Source organism: Drosophila serrata, unplaced genomic scaffold (assembly GCF_035046125.1).
Source record: "Drosophila serrata isolate PLE 108 unplaced genomic scaffold, ASM3504612v1 contig_240, whole genome shotgun sequence".
NCBI lineage: Eukaryota > Metazoa > Arthropoda > Insecta > Diptera > Drosophilidae > Drosophila > Drosophila serrata.
This window is the reverse complement of record NW_028257138.1, coordinates 6,355,158-6,374,323: the sequence shown is the minus strand read 5'-3', so window position 1 is coordinate 6,374,323 and position 19,166 is coordinate 6,355,158. Positions and strand designations below refer to the sequence as shown.

General features: G+C 37.6%; 1 protein-coding gene across 3 annotated transcripts in view; it reads right to left on the bottom strand.

The window, feature by feature from the left end:
* Nucleotides 1-3,966: 3,966 nt before the first annotated feature.
* Nucleotides 3,967-19,166, bottom strand: part of dcma (syntaxin-like domain-containing protein decima) — a 152,668-nt gene continuing 137,468 nt past the window's right edge. For all 3 annotated transcript variants that reach the window (XM_020946579.2, XM_020946581.2, XM_086830926.1), the window contains 4 exons: nucleotides 16,114-16,280; nucleotides 8,490-8,626; nucleotides 6,293-6,469; nucleotides 3,967-5,986 (listed from right to left, as the gene is read on the bottom strand). In XM_020946579.2, the coding sequence (XP_020802238.1) occupies nucleotides 5,874-5,986; nucleotides 6,293-6,469; nucleotides 8,490-8,626; nucleotides 16,114-16,280 (594 nt within the window). In that variant the 3' untranslated portion in view covers nucleotides 3,967-5,873. The remainder of the gene's footprint in view (nucleotides 5,987-6,292; nucleotides 6,470-8,489; nucleotides 8,627-16,113; nucleotides 16,281-19,166) is intronic.

Genomic DNA, 19,166 nt, shown 5'->3' with positions numbered 1-19,166 from the left:
CTTTACTAACAAAATCACCAAATTAAAAGCAGTTAACCCATTACAGTTTAAAATATATATTTTTCTTTCGGGTGTTAACTTAACCACTAACCGTCTGATTTAAGTTTGTGGTTTTGCGGTTGAGCTACAAGTGCTTTAATCCGGTTTTTGAATTGCAAACTTGCAGCACGTTGGCTTTGACACGACCTACAACGTACGTCGTTGGGGGAACCACAATTGAATTATAAAGTTTATCACATGCAATTCACACAAGCAGCGGCACGAATGCATTTTTAACAGGCATCGCAGGACTCGCAGAAGTCCTGTCCCCCCCTCCCAAAATACCCCGTCGCCACTTTTGAAAGCATTCCTTTGTGCATTTCTAAGCGGAGGAGCTGAAACATTCTCGACAGCAATGCGAAATGTTTTCCAGCTGCCAAACTGATTCGCAGCTGTCTTTCGTGATGAAAGGATTCCCCATCAGAATAAATTCAATGTTGTTCAGTTTCAGCTTTAGCTTCCTTCAATCCCATCTACAAAACGTGGCCTTTAATTAATGACTTTAAGCCGTAATCAATGTACTTCCCTGATTAGCTATCGCTATCGTTTTATTGCGCATACGCCACGTGTGCCGTTTAAGTACCCACGGAAGCTCTTATCCAGCGCTATCTTTGGCAAACGAAACAACCAAAGAAGAAAAAGAGAAGCTCATTAAATTGTTCCCGAAACTTTAAGGCAAAACTCTCGATTTATGGCCCCCCATCTAAGTCCCACAATCTTGATAGGAAGAGGCATATGATGAGGCGATGGGACAAAAAAATACCCGAGGTCAGCGCTCGATTTCCATTCCTTCGAGCAATTGCTGCCGTCTGAGACAGATTTGGACCGTGCTTATTTGTACAATAGCCCCGGCGTTTTGTCTTAAGGACCGCACTTGGCAGTTTTAGCCAAGCCACAGACACACAAAAGCCGCAGACCCACACTCCGCACTGTCAATAACTTAGAGTCTGCTGTCCCCGACATTGTCAGACCGGGTCCCGCCTCCAGACTACGCTATTCAATTATGCAAAGAGCAGCAACAATGCGTTTGGCAACATGAAAATTATGTTTTTAATTTTTAAGCGCACAAAAACAAATGGTTAGGGGGGGGAAAAGGCAACACAAAGAGTCCCAGGCAAATTGGCCGACCACCAAACGCATCAAAAAACATTAAAAAGTCAGGAGTGTGTTTGCAAAAAGGCAAAAACACTAACTATACACACTCAAAACAACACGCTTGAAAGTATGAACAGTGGAGCAAATTAACTGAAAAGCTATTAAAAATGTTTGAAATGAAGATTGTTAAAATATTTTCTTAAATTGTAGAGTGTTCTTATTTTATTCAGAAGCTTCAAATTAAGTGAGGGAGTCATTTCCGACCCCATAAATCATATATTTTCTTGATCAGCATTAAAATCTGAATCGATTCAGCCATGTCTGGATAAAAATTATTTTTCTCAATAAATTTCGAAATTCTGAAAATTTTATAAGGGGTTACATCATTAAAATTGTCAAATTTTGACAAAAATTAGAATTTTTCAAATTTTTATATTGAGTATGAAGATTTGTTAGCCTGTTAAAAACCAGCACAAAACAACTTTCCGATTTGAAATTGAAGCATTTTCGCCTAAGTTATGATAATTTTTTAAGCTGTGATTTGTCAAAAAATTGTAATTGTTTAAAGAATGCGAACTAAGCTTAGTTTTGCTCAATTTTCCAATACAATTCTGTAATTCAATTGCAAACTGGAAAGGTATATAAACTTTGGCTTCCCAAAGTAAGGTTATTTTTTTGTTAAAGCCTTAATCTTTATTATATTTTAGAGTGCAAAAAGTGGCAATGCTAAGTTTTAAAAATTAATTTATACCGAAAACATAAGAAATATAATTTTAATTTACAATTAATAATACAAACCTTTTGAGTTGGTCTTTGTATTCTTCTTATCTTAACCCACAGTGGCTTAAACCTATTTGCTAGCCATCTAGCCAACATCAGCTGGCACTTAAGTGCCCAGGACACTGACCAGGACAACGTTTGGGAAGCCAGGAGCGGAGGGACACACAGCAGACACCGGCAGCAGCACATAATCAAGAGGTTTTCTCTCTTTTTTTTCTGTTAGATCCAGGGCACCAGCAGCGGGCAACGCACTAAATCGGATTACCCCAGAATTATCCTTGTTGGCATTTATTTTGGCCATGGCTTTGACGCACACACACAGCAGGCAGGAGCAACTTGTTTGCTGGCCACTCAACTCCATTCCAGCTCCCACAACACACACACACATCAAAAAGAAAGCAAAAATATATGTATGTATATGTATATAAACAAACGAGAGAAAATAAAAATAATGTCAACTTCCGTTCTGCTTAGGCAACTTTTGACGCCGTCCTTTCGCCTGCTGTTTTAACTTCCCGCCGCCGTGGTTCTTGCTTTTTGTTTACTTTGAATTGCAAATTCCTCTTCTTTTTCTCCCACTCTCTCTCTTAAGGCAGTTTTACGTTTTATTTTTGTTTCATTGTGGAGCATAATGAGCCGCGAGTGCTGCCACAGCCAGAGAATGCGTGCCCCATTGTCATTTGGCAGTTTACACTCGGAGAAAAGGGAATAAATGGTAAACTATGAGGGGAAATATTAACTTTTGAAATACATTTTGCTTTATTCTGAATAATAAATACAAATTTGTATGCCTGTAGATTGATTTTAGCATTTTTAAGACAGAATATAGGACCTCAGTTTGTTGTAAAAGTCAATTAATGTGATTTAGGGACACTTTTAAAAGAAGTTTATATATAATTACCTTGAACTTCAATTTGTATATCCTTTTTTACCCTCTCTGCACTGTCTGGAGTAGGCATTTGAATGCGGCAAGGAGTACATTGCCCAACCAGAGGCCTCTTGCCACGTAAATCTATTAACACCTCACGTCCGACTGAAGGATAAGCGCGCTCCACAGTACAGAAACAATAAGAGAGGCAGAGAGCCAGGACACAACCACAGTCAATGTCATTGAGGAAGGTGTCGAGTGTTGTGCGTGCTGTGCGTGTGAGTGAGTGTGAGCGTGCGGTAAATGAAGCATTTTGGCCAAAATGGCACGTACTCGCCGAAGGATTTCGTCCCCTTCTGGTTGCCACTACCACTTCGGCGGCTGGTTACCACATCAAAAGGCAATCGCTGCCGTAACTTTCCAACTAATTTACATAGGGTTCGGTTCTCTCAACGCCGAACCACACTGATGCCAACCTACGTGACCATGCAATTTGCATTGGGCCTGGATGCGTGTGTGTGTGTGCTGCAACTTTTAAGCCAAGTCTTTGGCGCTAAACCAGGGCTAAGCTGATGCTGTCAGATGGTGCGTTTAAAGTAAACAAGGGATCCAGGGTCCTTTCGCATTTACTTGGCATCCGTTTAAGATTGATTAAGACGTATCTATTGTCGAACACGTTGGCTTGTCCTTAATGCCTTGGCACGTAGAATGGCACCTCCCCAAGTGCTGTAAGCCAACAATTTTATATAGCAAGTTAAGGGGTATGTTTGAGAGGTTTATGAAGATTTTACGATATTATTATGGGGGTCAGCAATATTATAGTTTCAAATAAATCCTTGGAGTTAATTATTAAATAAAAACTTAAAATTTTAAAGGCTTTTATTAACGATATAGCTTATATTTAAAGCTGCCATTTCCTCGTCCTGGGTAGCAACTCTTCGAGGTCCTTACACAACGGTAAGAAACCATCTTGATGCCATTTTTTCGCTGCCATACATATAGATGTGTTCGTATCGTGGCTCGGGTGTTCGTGATAAAATCACATCTATAAACATTAATCGCTCTTTTATGAAGTGTAATAAATTTTGCGTTACACGTTCGGTTGGAATTTAACGCTCTTGGGCCCTTTTCCCGATGCTTAAAGCCTTCCAACTGAAGGGGAAATAAAGGTAAGTTGTGGCAAGTTTAGTTTCTCTAAAAATAGCTTTATTCATATTTGATTGGTACCCAGTTCGGTAATTGGTTTTGGTTTTGTGTTTTTAGTTTTTAGTTAGTTGTTGCTAGTGTGTGTGGTGTGATTTTTTGAGTTACTTCTCAGTGGCATTTAGTTGCAAACAACATGAACAAACATTTAATAAATACATTCAGATAATTCTTATATGAATATCATATAACAATCACGATTGGTTGATGGAATACTTATACTTCGAACGGTCTAAGCAATTTTTACATTCATATACAGATAAATATTTATCAATATTTTAAACATTATGTCCACCTATCCTCCTCTAAAGACGTGTAAATTTGTTTGGTGTTTGATTTATTCCTAGAATCGAGTTAATAAATAAATAATCTGCACTACGTTTCGCTATTAATGAGAGACTTCTCTGTACTTTGTCCTATTTTCATGTATGTTTAAACATTTGCAAAGCACTTGTCCCATTGTGTTTTTCGGATGTCCTTACAGATTTTTTACAATTTCATTGTCATTTCAGCGGTCCATACAATTGCTGTTTGCACTACAAATTGATTTACAATGTTAAATAAATTGTGCCTGCTGCAGGCTACCAAAAAAAATAATTATTTTCGTATATATATCGTGCCATTAATTGTCATTAAGTATGCGAAAAACAAATGGACAAAAGGTACGTGCACTCTGAATGAAATATGCATTCAATTGAGAATTTGTTTTCATTTTAAAACAGCAACAGCTTATGCATTTTTCATAAGCTCCGTTAAAAATCATATTTTTATAAGCGAAAAATAAAATGTTCATAGTTATTATGTCCTTGAAACCCGGTAAAAACATACTTGTTAATGTTTGCAATTAAATAAATTGAAATAAGCAGCTTTCGGTGAATATTTTACCACACAAAATGAAAGTATCTTGCTTTAATTCTATTAGTTTTGGTCAGTTAATATAATTATTTTCGGTACCTACTTGTCTGAACTCTATGCATGATTAATTCTAACTTATTTCCGATAAAATCTACTCTGTTGTGCTAAACCAAGGTAATTGAATATTAAATAAGATTCATCTGAACTTATAATTATTTCTATTCTGTAAACGGGATATTGAGTTTGTTAAACCTCGTTTTTTAAACAGATTCAGGTTTAGTTTTATTTGTATTTATTATTGGTCACATGTTGCTCGTTTTGTTCTGGCATTTTAGGTACTGTGCAGAGTTCACTTTGAAAACCGTGAAATGAAACGGAAAACGGAAACCTAGAGACACTCATCAATTACGATACTATTTGGTTAAATATATATATGTATATGTTTATGTTTCTGTCTGTGAGAGTATGAGTTAACAACTTGTTTGTTATTGCTTTCATTTAACACTTGCCTGGGCACTCAGGCTTTCAACTTAATTACGAAGGCTACTTGGACTACAACTAACTGCCTCCGCTTGCCCATCCACTTCCTGCCTAATCTTAATGTTAACTCAAGGGTTAGGATCATGTTCAGATAACCTCGGGATGAATGTATGTATGTTATGTTATGTTTGGGTAGTTTTGCTGGGGTCTATACAGTTGACTACGATATTTACTGGCCTAAAAAGTCTTAACTGCTCCGTGAACTTCCTCTATATCGGTGTATATATATATATATAGTATATATCCATTGACTTTACATTAATATTGTATATGCAGCATAATTAACTTTGATTATACACATGTCTCTGGGAGAAGAAGAACCTTGCATTCCTGGCATCCTTTGACCTTTGATTATGTCACCATGCTAATTGAGTGTTCCTCCTCCTTCTTGGCTAAGAACTCTGGATTTCCTTCGTAACTTCTCATTAGGCGCTAGTAATTGATATAAGTAGTGGGCTTAGTTCGTCTCGGACTAAACACTGTCCGCCTGCTCTCAGAGATAGTTGGGCCTGGAGACGCAGCAGAGCAGGCTCATGTTCTTGCATATGTAGTTCTGGCGACGTTTGGCCTGCCAAGGTCCGGTTGTGTCCAGTGCCGCATTGCGTTCTACAAAAAAAACAGATGAAAAATAAATATATTTCACTTGAATAAAAATAAAAATAGAATATCTATTACGGATAGTACGAGAGGCAATGGATTTCTTCTGAATTTTTCTTTAAAAAGTAAGCAATAGTTTGCTATTTGTGCATGGCCTGTGATTGTGCCCTATTTTGTATGCTACACTTTTTGGTTTGCCCCACGGCAAACCTTGCCTTGGCCAAAATACCAAAGTGCATGGCAATGGAACCTGCAGGCTCCGGCGGCAATGAGACCGGGAGCCTGCGCACTCTGCACTCCAAACTCTGAACTCACCCAAGTACGCCTCGTGCTGCGGCATATACTCCTGCATCTCGGAAAGGAGCACGGCGATATCCTGCGAGTCTTTGGTGATGCTGCATAATTCCTCCTCGTTAAAGTCGGGCGTAAATTGTTTGCACAACAAAATCTGGCTGATGACATTGCCCAGATTCGAGGGTCCAGCGCGGTTCTCTGTAAAATAAACCAAAAATATATGTATATAGGTCGGAGTCAATGAATGAAGCCAAAGTGCAGCCCCTGTCCGAGAATAAAACAAAACCATTTCTGTTTGACTTTTGCTGATGCCCGCCACAGGAACCCGTATTTATTTGTTCCATTCATTTGAATGCAAACATTTTCCTTTGACGTGTTTGCATTTCCAACTTTTATTTTTATTTATTTCCGCTCTGCCATTGCTTCATTAGCTTTGGCATTCGTTTTGGGGAAAACATACTAATTTTATTTGTGATACGCTTTGATGTTGGCCCTACGCCCTGCATATGTATTTTTGTAATAAAAAATACCAACAAATTGAAGGCTTTTTAAATATATTTAAAGTTTTGTAAAAATGGCATGACACATTTCCCCATAAAACTTTATTCCTTTACAATTGCTATGGGGTTTTTTGATATTTTCCCTCTGATTGATAGATTTAGTCATCAATATTCGATCTGCTATTAATCTTCATCAGTTTTAGTCACATTAATTACTTATAGTGGCTGTCGTTTCTAAAACTTGCTGAGTTGCATGCATCCAAACATTGCAATCTATGCGATCAACCATGGGGGCGTATACGCAATATTCATATATCAAAATAAATATCACGTATACGAAACGTATGACCAGCATATATGTCATTTTTATGCTGGGTATAAATGGGTGTATTCTTTAAAAGGTTATATCTTAGAAATTTTAAGAATATTTAAAAGAGAAGTAAGGTATTAGGTAAATATTTTTGTTTAAATTTTACAAAATTTTAAAGAACAAGTTTGCTGTATAATTAAGCTATTAAATTTAGTTTTTCAATTACTGATCCTTATTTTACGTTAAATACTTTAACTTTCCATTTAATTTCCACTTATATTTAGTTTAAAACTTCACATTTCCTAGAGCATCAATCATTCCCATCCTTTTTGATTTTCCAACTCTCCGGAATGCAATGAAAATTTCGCTTGCATGGCAATAATTAAAGCACATCCTCTCTTAACTCAATCCTCCGTCCCATACATTTTGGTTAGCAATTACAACGGCCAACAGATAGACACACAGACAGACAGAAAAAAAAGCGTTTTCAATTTTTGCATTTTTTATTGCTTATTCTGCGTTGATGGCATTTTCATGGCACTGCAGAAATTTTGTTTGTTTCCATGGCTGAGGGGCGTCATAAATTCGCTGCATCACCAGCAAAAGCCACATTGGAAAAGCCGGAAAAGCAGAGCCTGACTCTGCCAGTGGCTCTGTAAATATTTACTCCCCCATTTTCCACAATTTTCCCAGTTTGTTGTATATGTGCTTGTGTGTGTTGACAGTGAGAAACCAGTGCCGGCGCAGTGGTTGTAATTTATAAATTTATGATCAGCAATTGGCATTTGGCATTCGCATTTGCATTTCGCCCTCGCAGAATTCGATTCCCATGGTCAGTGCCGGCGACAAATCAGTTTGGGGCTTGGCTCTGCATATTTTTGCACTGGCACGTTCACATTAAACATGGCGAAAGAATGGCAATCAAAGCCACAAACTGCCACTGCAATGGCAGCCAAACAAACAATTGTTGAACGTGCATCGAGCAAAATGCCTCAGTGTCCCTGCCTTGCATGCCGATGTCAGGGAAAATCCACACTCGTGTGAGAGCCATCCAAAAATGGGGGGAAATATTTGTGCCAAAGTGCCACTAGTCACAAGAGTCACAAGGAATTGTGATAGGAAAATTGTCTTGGTAAAAAAATATAACACTACCAGTTGGCTATAAAAATATTTATTAAATTAAAACCTAGTTCTAGGAACCTCTCGAGCATTATCCTTCAACTCCTGGCTTCTGGCCAGTGCAACCACAATTACTGTGCCCAGTTTAAACCAATTATGTGTACCGAACCAAGCTCCATTCAGCCCAAGTTCCCGCTTTCTGGCTTCGACATTTGTTGGCAACAGCAAAATTCCCAATGACCCGCAACATATATATATCGTGGGTGCGTGGGGGTTGAATTAAACTTACCATAATAGCCGGACATATCCATTGGCACGACTTGTATGAGGCGATAACTTTTCACAAGTTCACGTAGGAACAACTGGGCCATGTAGAACAGGAGCACCAAGTGCGGGTTGTCGGTGAGGATGCCATCGGCCATGGCGCTGCAAATAGCACAGGGGAAAAATAAAAGGAAAAACCCAATGAAAAGCAATGCAATGCAACGTGAACATTCGGATTTTCATTCCATTGAAGTAGAGTGAGTGGGTGTAGGATATTATAGAACTGGAATGCCGCATTGTGTGGGCCGCATTTTGTGGCACGCCAAATTGCATGCGGAAATTGTGAAATGAAATTTATATGCATTTATGACATCTCCTTTTTATACCCTTTTGGGGTATTATAATTATAGTTAGAAGCTTAAAACGAAGGGAAGGAATCATTTGCGATACTATAAATCATATATATTATTGATCAGCATGAACAACTGAATCAATCTACAAAGAAATTTTCATTTTTTAACATTTTACATTGAGTATCCATTTTTATTTCTTTGATAAAAACTAGCATAGGAAAGGTTTCCGAATTGAAATCAATAACTTTTAGCCAAGTTATGATAATTTGAATGTTCAAACTGAGAGGGTAAAAGCACTTCGGTTTCTTCTTTCTTTCTACTTCTACATTATATTTTTTTAGGGTCAGATATGGGGGTCATCAGCTGGCGACAAACTAATTCATTTCCGGCCGAGTGTCGAAGGGCAGAAACAATTGTTTAAACTGGGTTCAGCTGTCCTGCTGCAGCAACAATTGATTTTTTTTGCAAACTATTTCATTGATGAGGAAACGCTTTTTGCATGCACTTGGCAGGTCAGAACACTCAAAACTTTATAACCGATAAAAAGAAGTGAATTTTTAATCAATTAAATCTGGAAAAATATTTAAATTTAAACAGATGTTCTGTAATGTTAAAAAAAAGGGTAAAAGCTCTCAGAGAAGTGTGAATTAATTTAAAATAAATGTTTGTTTTCCCAAGAAATGAATTTTATTAAAACATATCTTTTAATAAATGGAAATCATTATTTAATTATTTAATTATTTTATTTACTTTAAGTTCCCCTGTGAGTCTCACAGCTGCTCATAACCATAGGCAAATGAATTTCTAATTCCATGATCAACGCCTAAACGACATTTTAATTCAACTAAATTACCATTACGAAAATAATTTATGTAACTTCACGAAGCCCTCTGTAGCAGTCACAGTCACAGGGACAGTCACAGGGACAGTCACAGTCGCATAATTCATTTAGAAAACGCTCCAAAATTACAGTGGGGTCCGGTGCACAAATTGCTGCTTAGTTGACATTAATTTCAGTTTTAGCAGCAACTCCACAGACTGGGGCAATTATGAACGGATCCTGGGGTCTGGGGCACAAATATAAATTGCCATAAACATATTTGCAGCTACACAGGAATAAATTCAATTTGTAAATTGCTTTTGCAATGCCCAAACTCTACGCAGAGCTGGGAAATGAAAAATATATATTTTAGCAAAATAACCCCCAGACCCCGCTGAGTGGAGAGAAGCTCTTGAAAGGTCTTGAAAGTGTTGCCGTGTCTTGTGATTTCACAGTTCTCTTCCTATACCACGGCAAAGGCATTAAAGCAAATAAATTGCAAATTAATCTTTCCCCCAAGGTGTATCCTGTGGACGGGGTGTGCGTGTATGCGAGGATTTTTGTGAAAGATTCAGCTTAAAGCGATTTAGATTTTGGCTCCCTACTCCAGCGAAAGTGGTTTTTTTTGGGGGGGCGCTAAGGACACTTATAGCTGGGAAAGCTATTTCTATTGAATATACCCCACAAGCAAATGAAAACATTTCAAAAGTAAAGGAAATGCTTAATATTGTAATAGAGAATATATATCCTTAAACCCCTAGCTAGGACAAATTAACATAAGGACACCAAGAACATGACTTACCAATTACGCCCTCATCCACAACAGACATTAATATTGGATTATCATACATCAACATTTATATACTAATAGGGAAAAGAAGCAAATGAGATCCTAGAAACGAGATAATGTAATGCTTAAATTGCAATCAAATTAATGCTAAGCGATTTCCTTGTAAAAACTGCAAGTTGTAAATGGCAGAGAGCAATGTTTTAACGATTTCCCTTTTATTTTTATTTCTTTCTACTTATTTTTGCAGCTCTCGCATTCTGATGGCTGATTGCGGTGCGCGGACATTAACGTGGGTCATTTTCGCCACACCCGAGAAAATCGCAATAATAAGTTTTCAGACAGCGAAACAAAATCTGCAAAGCATCCTGGAAATACCACCCCAGAAAAAAAAAGGAAGAGAATAGCCAGCAAATAAAGAGCGAAGGGCGAAAAGGACCCGAAAACAGGACCTCGGAGTAAGGAGAGCAAAAAATGGCCAGACCATTGTCAGCAGCTGGTCTTGATTACAGTTCGGACGTTATATTCATTTATTGCAAATAACAGTGAAATATTTTTTATTCCCTTGCTAGATCCAACGAAATGTTTGCAAAATAAAAGGAAAATGGTACAGAAAAATATGCGGAGAAAGGCGAAACGTTCATCAGGATTCACAGCATCCAAAGTCTGCCCCGGAATCGAAGTTATTAAGTGCAGCTGTATAAAGTTGTTGTTGCAGTTTACGAGCGGCTATCGAGACGGAATGCCTAAAAAAATAAAGGAAAACGTGACGGACTCCCCCTAATTGCGTAACTCTACCCACTTTCCAGCTGCCCGTCTCCCTTTTGTCTTCTGTCTTCCATAATTTGCTGTCATTTTCACTAACATGACCGCAGAACATCGCCCAACAACAGCTTGGCATCCGGCAGGACGAGGAGCGAGGAGCGAGGAGCTGCTCCCGGCATCAAGTGTCGAAATAATAAACGAAATGCCCGACAGCGGCAATAAAACAATGCAGCAGCAGGAGCAGCTTTCAAAAGGACAATGGGGCAGGAAAATGGAAAATCTATAAATATTTAAATTATGAAATTTAAAAAGAAGAAATGTAATAAAAAATTCCTATACATATGCTTAAAAATCAATCAAAATACCTTATCTAGTTTCCAAGTGTTTGCTTTGTTACCTTTTTAAAGAAATTATATTAATTAGACTAACAAAATACATTAACTGATTTATCAAACATCTTAATATTCTTGTTCTTGATCTTGTAGAATTGTGGTTTGAATATTTGAGTAGACTTTTCCACAGTGCTTTTGGCATCAGCAGTTGCAGGAAACATAAAATTTCCGACACATAGCCAAAGTCAACGCCATCGACGACGTCTATGAGATTGGCTTTGCCTTTGGCTGTGTCTATCCCCTGTCCCCTGGAGGACTCCCAGGACTCCTTGTGTTATGTTCTCCCATCGGACTCTGGGCAATTGTCGGATTGTGTTTTCGATGCAGCGAAGGACGAAGAAGGAAGTCCTGGTCTTATTTTGCAGCGGAAATGCGTTAAAGCCAATGTCACGTGGGTAGGGGTGACGGTAATGGGCATGGGAAAAGGACTAGTCCGCTGTTGACTAACTCGCTGTCAAAACAGAAGGAAAGCCCCACCAAGCAGCTAAAACAAAGGCAGCGGCAGTAATTTAGCAGCAACAAACAACAACTGCACATAACTACAAGGCAAACAGCAGCAGAACAAATGCGAAGTAAGCGCTGGCAAATAGACAGATAGATAACATGAACACAACGGCGCAAACACGGGCGAAATGGACCGAACGTCGCCTTCAAGGATATATGTCCTATATACACTATGCACAATGAGAAAAAACGGTTGAGAAATGGTTCAGATTTGAGCTGAAACTATTAAATGATAGGTTGAACCAATGGGTTCTTTGCCATACAATTTTCCTAGTAAAATCATAATTTTAAGTAAAGTTTTTAAATATAAACAAGTAGCAAAAATGAGCTAACTTCGGGTCATCATAACTTAGTCAAAAGTGCATTAATTTCCATTCGAAAAGTATTACTAAGTTTTGTACTAAGTTTTTAAATTTAAAAAATTCAATTTTATGTACAAATTTGACAATTTTAATGATGTAACCCCTTATACAATTTTTAAAATTTTGAAATTTTTGAATAAAATATAAATCAATTCAGCTTTTAAAGCTGATCAATATTATATATGGTTTATAGGGTCGGAAATCACTCCCTTCACTCCTGCTTTTTAAGCTCCTGACTGAAACTATAATATCCTTTACAGGTATACAAATAATTTATTTTATAGTTCTTTTTTCTCCCAGTGCATACGTGTATAAGTGCGAGTTGTCGGACAAACAAACAGGCAAACAACTATCAGTCACTCAAGGCAGTTGGCAAAGTGCTGCCGCCAGTTGGGAGTGGAAGTGGAAGTGGGAGTGGAAAATGGCGTAGGAAAATGGTAATGGAAATGGGCATGAGACCGGGGTAGGCAACTGACTGCAAAGAGTGTCTATTCCAAGGTGGTTTCGTCTAAGGGGGTTTCGGGGTGATTTTTCCTCACAGGAAAAACCACTTGCTTGCCTTGGAGGCCCCATCATCATCAGGTATCACAACTTTGTCGCCTTGTTTGGCCAATGAGACCGCAAAAGTGAAAGCTAAATGTTCGTTTCTATTTATTCTTAAAGTCAACTTTGTGGGCAAATGTTTGAGTTGTTATTATGAAATGTTTAGTTTGTGGTGATCTAACACAAACAGAAAATGGATCAAAAAGTTTACCGAAATGTCAAGGCCTCAAATATATAACTCAAAATTTAGAAGAGTAACCAGTTTTCTCTCTCTGTTTATATTTTGAAATGAACAGAGCAAGCTCCTTAAAATAAAGCTAAGAATACATTAAAACTTGGGAATCTGAAAAGTTTGCCTTTTTAGTATTTTTGCAATTTTAATTCTTTTTAAGCACTCGTCTCCTTGGCTCCTGTTCCTCAGTGTATGCAATATTCTTCAAGTTAAAGGCAGTATTTCTTTTGCTTTCCATCGTGTTTCCTTGGTTTTTCCTTGCCATTCTTCAGTAGTATCGAGTTGTTTGTGACTTTGGCTGTCTCACATGGGGTCATGCATGTGTTTACAAAACATAAAACAGCAACAAACAACGAAACACTGTCAGAAAGTTTGGCTCTGTCATTGTCAAGTTGCGCCCAAAAGTTTTCCCCACTCCGACTTTTCCTCCTCCAGCCTCCTAGCGGCTTTTGTTCATTTTCCGAGCATACTTTTTGCTTTATTGAACTTTTTTACTTTCAATTTAACTTTCGAGTCCTGGAGCCTGGCTCCGGTCTCTGTCGCTTCGCTAATTCATTGTCGTCACTCATACGCCATGTGGGCCCATTCGAAAGGGAGAAGGGAGAAACCTGAGAGGGAACGTAAAGCTCCTCGTCGAGTCGTTCATTTGTGTCAATAAAGCAGAAATTAATTGAAATCTCCTCGTTGTCTCTGGCTTGCTGCCAGCCAATCATCAATTCAACTGTCTCTCTGCTTTTTCGGGTTTTCCTTTATGCTTTTCCTCGTCAGTTTCTGTTTTCCTCCTGCACTTTTTGGCCATTGGGTTACACATATGGAAAAAATGCTGATGCGGATGCTCGTCTCGTTATATTGACATTTCGCCACTCCAGAGTGACATTTAAAGCGTCTGCTCGATAATAAATCACATTGTCATATGCCAATGTGTTGTGCTTAAAAATGTTCCACCAAAGAGAAGTCAAATTTGACAGTTACACAGGGGGATATAATACTTTTCTCTCAGGGTTGAGTTAATTTTCTGATATTCAAAAGCTTATATCGTAATTTTATTTATCTTTTAAATGTAACTTTCAAATATTTCAAATGTAAAATCATAATTTCTGTTTGTGTAAACGCCTCAATGCCACGTTTGTTTGTTGTGTGTCTGAAATCACAAATATTTTATGTATTGTGTGTATGAATTTCCCCACAAAAAAAACGAAAGAAAAGAAAAGAAAATAAACTTTGTTGGTGTGATGTTGTCGCGATAATGGCACATGTGTGGCATCCACATGGGATTCCATCTCGACCCAGGCATAAATCAATAAATTGAAGTCGGTAAGCAGAGATCCCAAAAAAGCTTAAAGTTTTTGCGCTTTTCCAGCTGACACTCTCTCTCTAGAGTAAATCCATATCACAATGATGTGCCACATTTACCATTCCATTCATTTTCCCAAACAAAACGATTTTTAACCACATTCAAACTTTCCAACGAAGAGAAACAAAAGCCCAACCGAACACAACAAGGTTTAATGAAAAAAAATTACCAAATATGCTGTGCTCGCCCCAAGGCAATGTTATTAACTTTTCTTTTTTTTTTTTTTGAGGGGGGAGTGCGCCTGAGAGTTTGTTCTGATAAATTATGCAGCACTTTGAAATTGAATTTCAAACTCTGCCACTAACTCATTTTGAGTGGAGTGAACGAGAGAGCATTTCAAGGGTCCTCAATTCGAGTCCAACAAATTGTTATTTATGTTATGTTATCCCTTCCACTCTGGCTTTTCTCTACCAAATTTGACTGCAATTAGATTTGCATACATTTCCATATAGACACTCCTACTCCGCCCCCTCAGTCACATCCCTACCCATGTCCTTACCAACACACACACACGCGGGGCTAAAAGGGACGAGCATATAAAGGAAGTGCCCCGAATGTCACACACACGTTGCTGTTTATGTTTATGTTAATGCTGTCTATCCCTTTGGGGTCTTTCGTTTAAATGCACTGAACGAAAAAGCTTTGAGAAATTAAATACATAAAATTTCCCTTTATATAGAATAATATTTTGATATTTGATGAGAAGGGAAATGGAAAAATATTGACGAAAACGTTCATGACTTGAAGTTAAAACCTTAGAAATATACACGATTTTTGGCAACTTAAAATGTCTTACAAAATCACTAAATAAATAAACGAACACAAAAATCTAATATATTAATGGATATATGTATCTTTAAATGTATTCATACAAAACAAAATAACTCAGATTAGTATAAAAAATTATCATATATAAAAATCGATAAAAATCTTTAAAAATACAAATATTTTAGATCTTTTTGAGGGCATAAGTAGGCCAAAAATCTACTTATTTCCAAAACTCATATATGCTTCCTTTCGATATTTAAATTGTAATAAAATAATTATAAAATATTGGTTAAAAATTCTTAAATTTTTTACCAATTTTTGAAACTTTTAAAAGGTGTTCAAAATCTTTAAAATTGGTAAAACTATGTAGTTTATTAAAATTTTAAATTTTGTATTCAGTTTTATAAACCCAATAAAAACTAACACCGAAAAAATTGAAATGAGAATTGAAATTAATACATTTTTGACTAAGTTGGCCTTAATTTAATCTTTTATTTCTTCAATAAAATTGTGAACGAATATTTTTCGATATTTAATAGTTTAATGTATCAAAGGTTATGTATGCTTTTTTCCTATATATTACTCTTTCCAATATTTAAAAACTATCTTTTATTTCTTCAATAAAATTGTGTATGAATATTGATATTCAATAGTTTAATGCATCAAAGCTTGTGCTATTTCCTATATATTATTGCTTGCAATATTTAAAGACCCGCCTTTGTTCAGTGTATACTTCTGTGGCAAGCATAAAAAGCTGGCATTCGCTTACCTCTTGACCTGGGGCATTAGTATTTGGGCGGTGTGCTTGAATGCCTCCACGCAGGTGCGTCGCAGCTTGCGGATCTTCTCGCGCAGCTCGGGGCAATCCTTGGCCTGGCCCACGTGTATCAGCATATCGCGGAAGAGCGCCACGTGGCTGTTGATCTCCATGATGAGCTAAAAAGGGGAGCAGACGATACAGATATAAAATATATATATATACAAACATATATCTAGACATTGGGGTCATTGGCGGCAACTGATGCCTAATTTATGCGAAAGCTCTATTAGGCCCGCACATAGCACATTACGTATTTTAATTTATGCACAACCCTCTCCAAGTATATATATTTTGTTTGCCCAGCCGCTCGTCGGCTCGTTCACCCAGCAAATTTCTGGGAAATTTCTGTGAAATTCTCCTTCAGCCAGATAAGGACAAGAGTCCTGCCATTATGTTACTACGGCTCATTGCCACAACGGAGGCGGCAAATGAATCGAGCAATCGAGGCCTAATTCCTTTGCCTTCCGATGGTGTTTGGTGCCTTTTGCCTGCGGCCGAATCAGGCTCATAAAAATTAAAATGCCTGAAATGCAAAAGGATTATTCGAGCCCATTTTGAATGGCTCTTGGGCTTGGCTAGAAGAGTCAAGCTGTTGCTTAAAAGTATAATCAAGTCAATTATTATTGACTACATTCAATATTCTCAGGGCTTTAAGTTAAGTTTATGGCTGCTAGAAAGTAAATTTAAGAAGTTTTCTAGAGAATGCAACATTTAAGATGAACTTTCAATTAAAACAACACTTTCTATATTAAATAGAATGCTTTTATGAAAGTTTTCTTAAGCCAAATGCTCTTAAAAATAATTAATAATCTTCCTGGAGTAATACCTTAATTAATAACCTTAATACGGAAATACTTCTCATTTATTTACAATTCCCCGACTATGGCAACAAAAGCTTTTCTATTCCTGAGCTATTTTTAATTAAATTTTGTTATTATTTTACCACCTCCGCCAGATTAATTTTACAGTCAGTCATAAGCTTAATTTTCCGCATTACTCTCCCACACACACACACATGTGTGCTCTGCCACACACACCCACATATATATATTTCGGGGGCGTCACGTTTAAATATTAATGGTTGCCACATTTCCCCTCACCTTCCCCACCATCGCATCGCACACACTTCATTTAAAACGCGGCGTATGCGTAATTTTAATAATCCTCGAAACTCTGTAACGCCCCCGGCGAATGCAAAGTGAATTTTGTGGCTTGACTCAATTTTTGGGCGAACGACAGATGTGCGGGGGATTTGGGATTTACAGCTTTATGAAATATATGCATGATTAGTCATATTGATGGCATTGGCTTGACAATGCCACAGAGATACTGAAGGCGGCCTCGGAGAACAAAAGAGAGGCAGGAGCACTTAGCCAAATTGCTTATTGAAAGTGCTGGTGCTGCTGCCCCCAAAAACTTTGCCCCCATTCCGGGTGGGGCGGAGTCATGGTTTTGTAATCATTCCCAGCAAAGCCTACACAAACTTTCCCCCCCCCCCCATCAGCTGTTGCCCCCACCGACTTGATGTGCCCCAAAAAATATTTATTGGATTCATTGTTATTCCCAGCTACGGGCTTTGATATTGACAAGGAACAAAGGAACATCGATGCGGAATGTGGATTTGATTTTAAACAAAAAATGCAAATTCTCCTAGTAGGCAGCGGGGGATTCTTCAAAAGGGTTGAGGAAAGATTTAAAAAAAAAACAATAGGATAAGGTAAGGTTTAGAAATATAACAAAGCAGGATACTAGCTTGGGAAATACGAAATTTAATTAATAATTCGAATCGGAAATCAATCATAACTAACGATATTAATTAAAATTCTTATATGAGAAATTTTAGGTAAAATCCAATTTTAAAAAAATTCATAACTATGCCAAACTAACTATGCAGTAATTTCAATTCGGAAACCTTTCCAATGCTTGTTTTTAACAGGGCAATAAAACTGCATAATCAATTTAAAATGTTAAAATATGAAAATTTTGTTCGATTTTTGACAATTTTAATGATGTAACCCCTTATCATTTTTTGCAAAACTGGAAAAAATTGTTAAAATTTTATTTTAACCAGACAAAGTTAGATCGATTCAGCTGTTCGTGCTGATGAAAAATATATATGATTTATGGAAATGACTCCTTTACTGCGTTTTAAGCTGCAGACTAAAATTAGAATGCTGCAAAGATAAATATTTTGAATTAAAGACAAAACCTTTTAAAACAAATGTCAAGGAGGTAAATGCTAGAGTTGAATATATGTTTTAGTAATTTACTAAATTACTTTCTTAAAGCTACAATCTCGCCAGGATATGTATATGAGCCCTAAAATGTTTAATTAAATACTTCAATAAGACATAGTCGCCTGGGGAACGCCACACAAAAATCCCGTCTCCGTGCTACCTAATTATTTGTCCTGCTTTTTTTGATTCACCTGCCCACCAAGGACAGTGAGTCCCATAAAATATACCACACACACTCGGAAAGACGCAGGTATAAGCTCATAAAAGCCACACGCATAAATTTTATATGACGCTTAAATCTCGGCAGATAAAAGGACACAAGGCGAGTGAGCGAGGGAGGAGCAGCGGCAGGGATTGGCATTGCAAAAAGTTCCTGCAGCACATGCAAATCCCAAATGTAAACGCCTGTCGCCTTCGTCCTGCGGGGCAAAGGTCCTTGGGCTGGCATAAAAAGGGACAGCCGAGAGCCATAAGAGCCAGTGCTAAACCAAAGAGAGAGAGAGTCAAGTCCCAGCGCAAAATAATACAAATGCGGAAAAAAATCCGAGTACATTTCTGAAATTACCTGACCACACACACACACTTACACACTCTTTGGGTGTGGAAAATTCATTTATACAAAGCTGAGGTATATTCAATTCCCCTCGGTGTTCTTGGTCAGTAATGAGAGCAGAGCTTAATGGCAGCAGCCACAGCTAAAAAGTATGCTACACATGTGAGGAATAATAAAGGCAGCACGGTAATGGGGAATCCCCCCTATTCGGG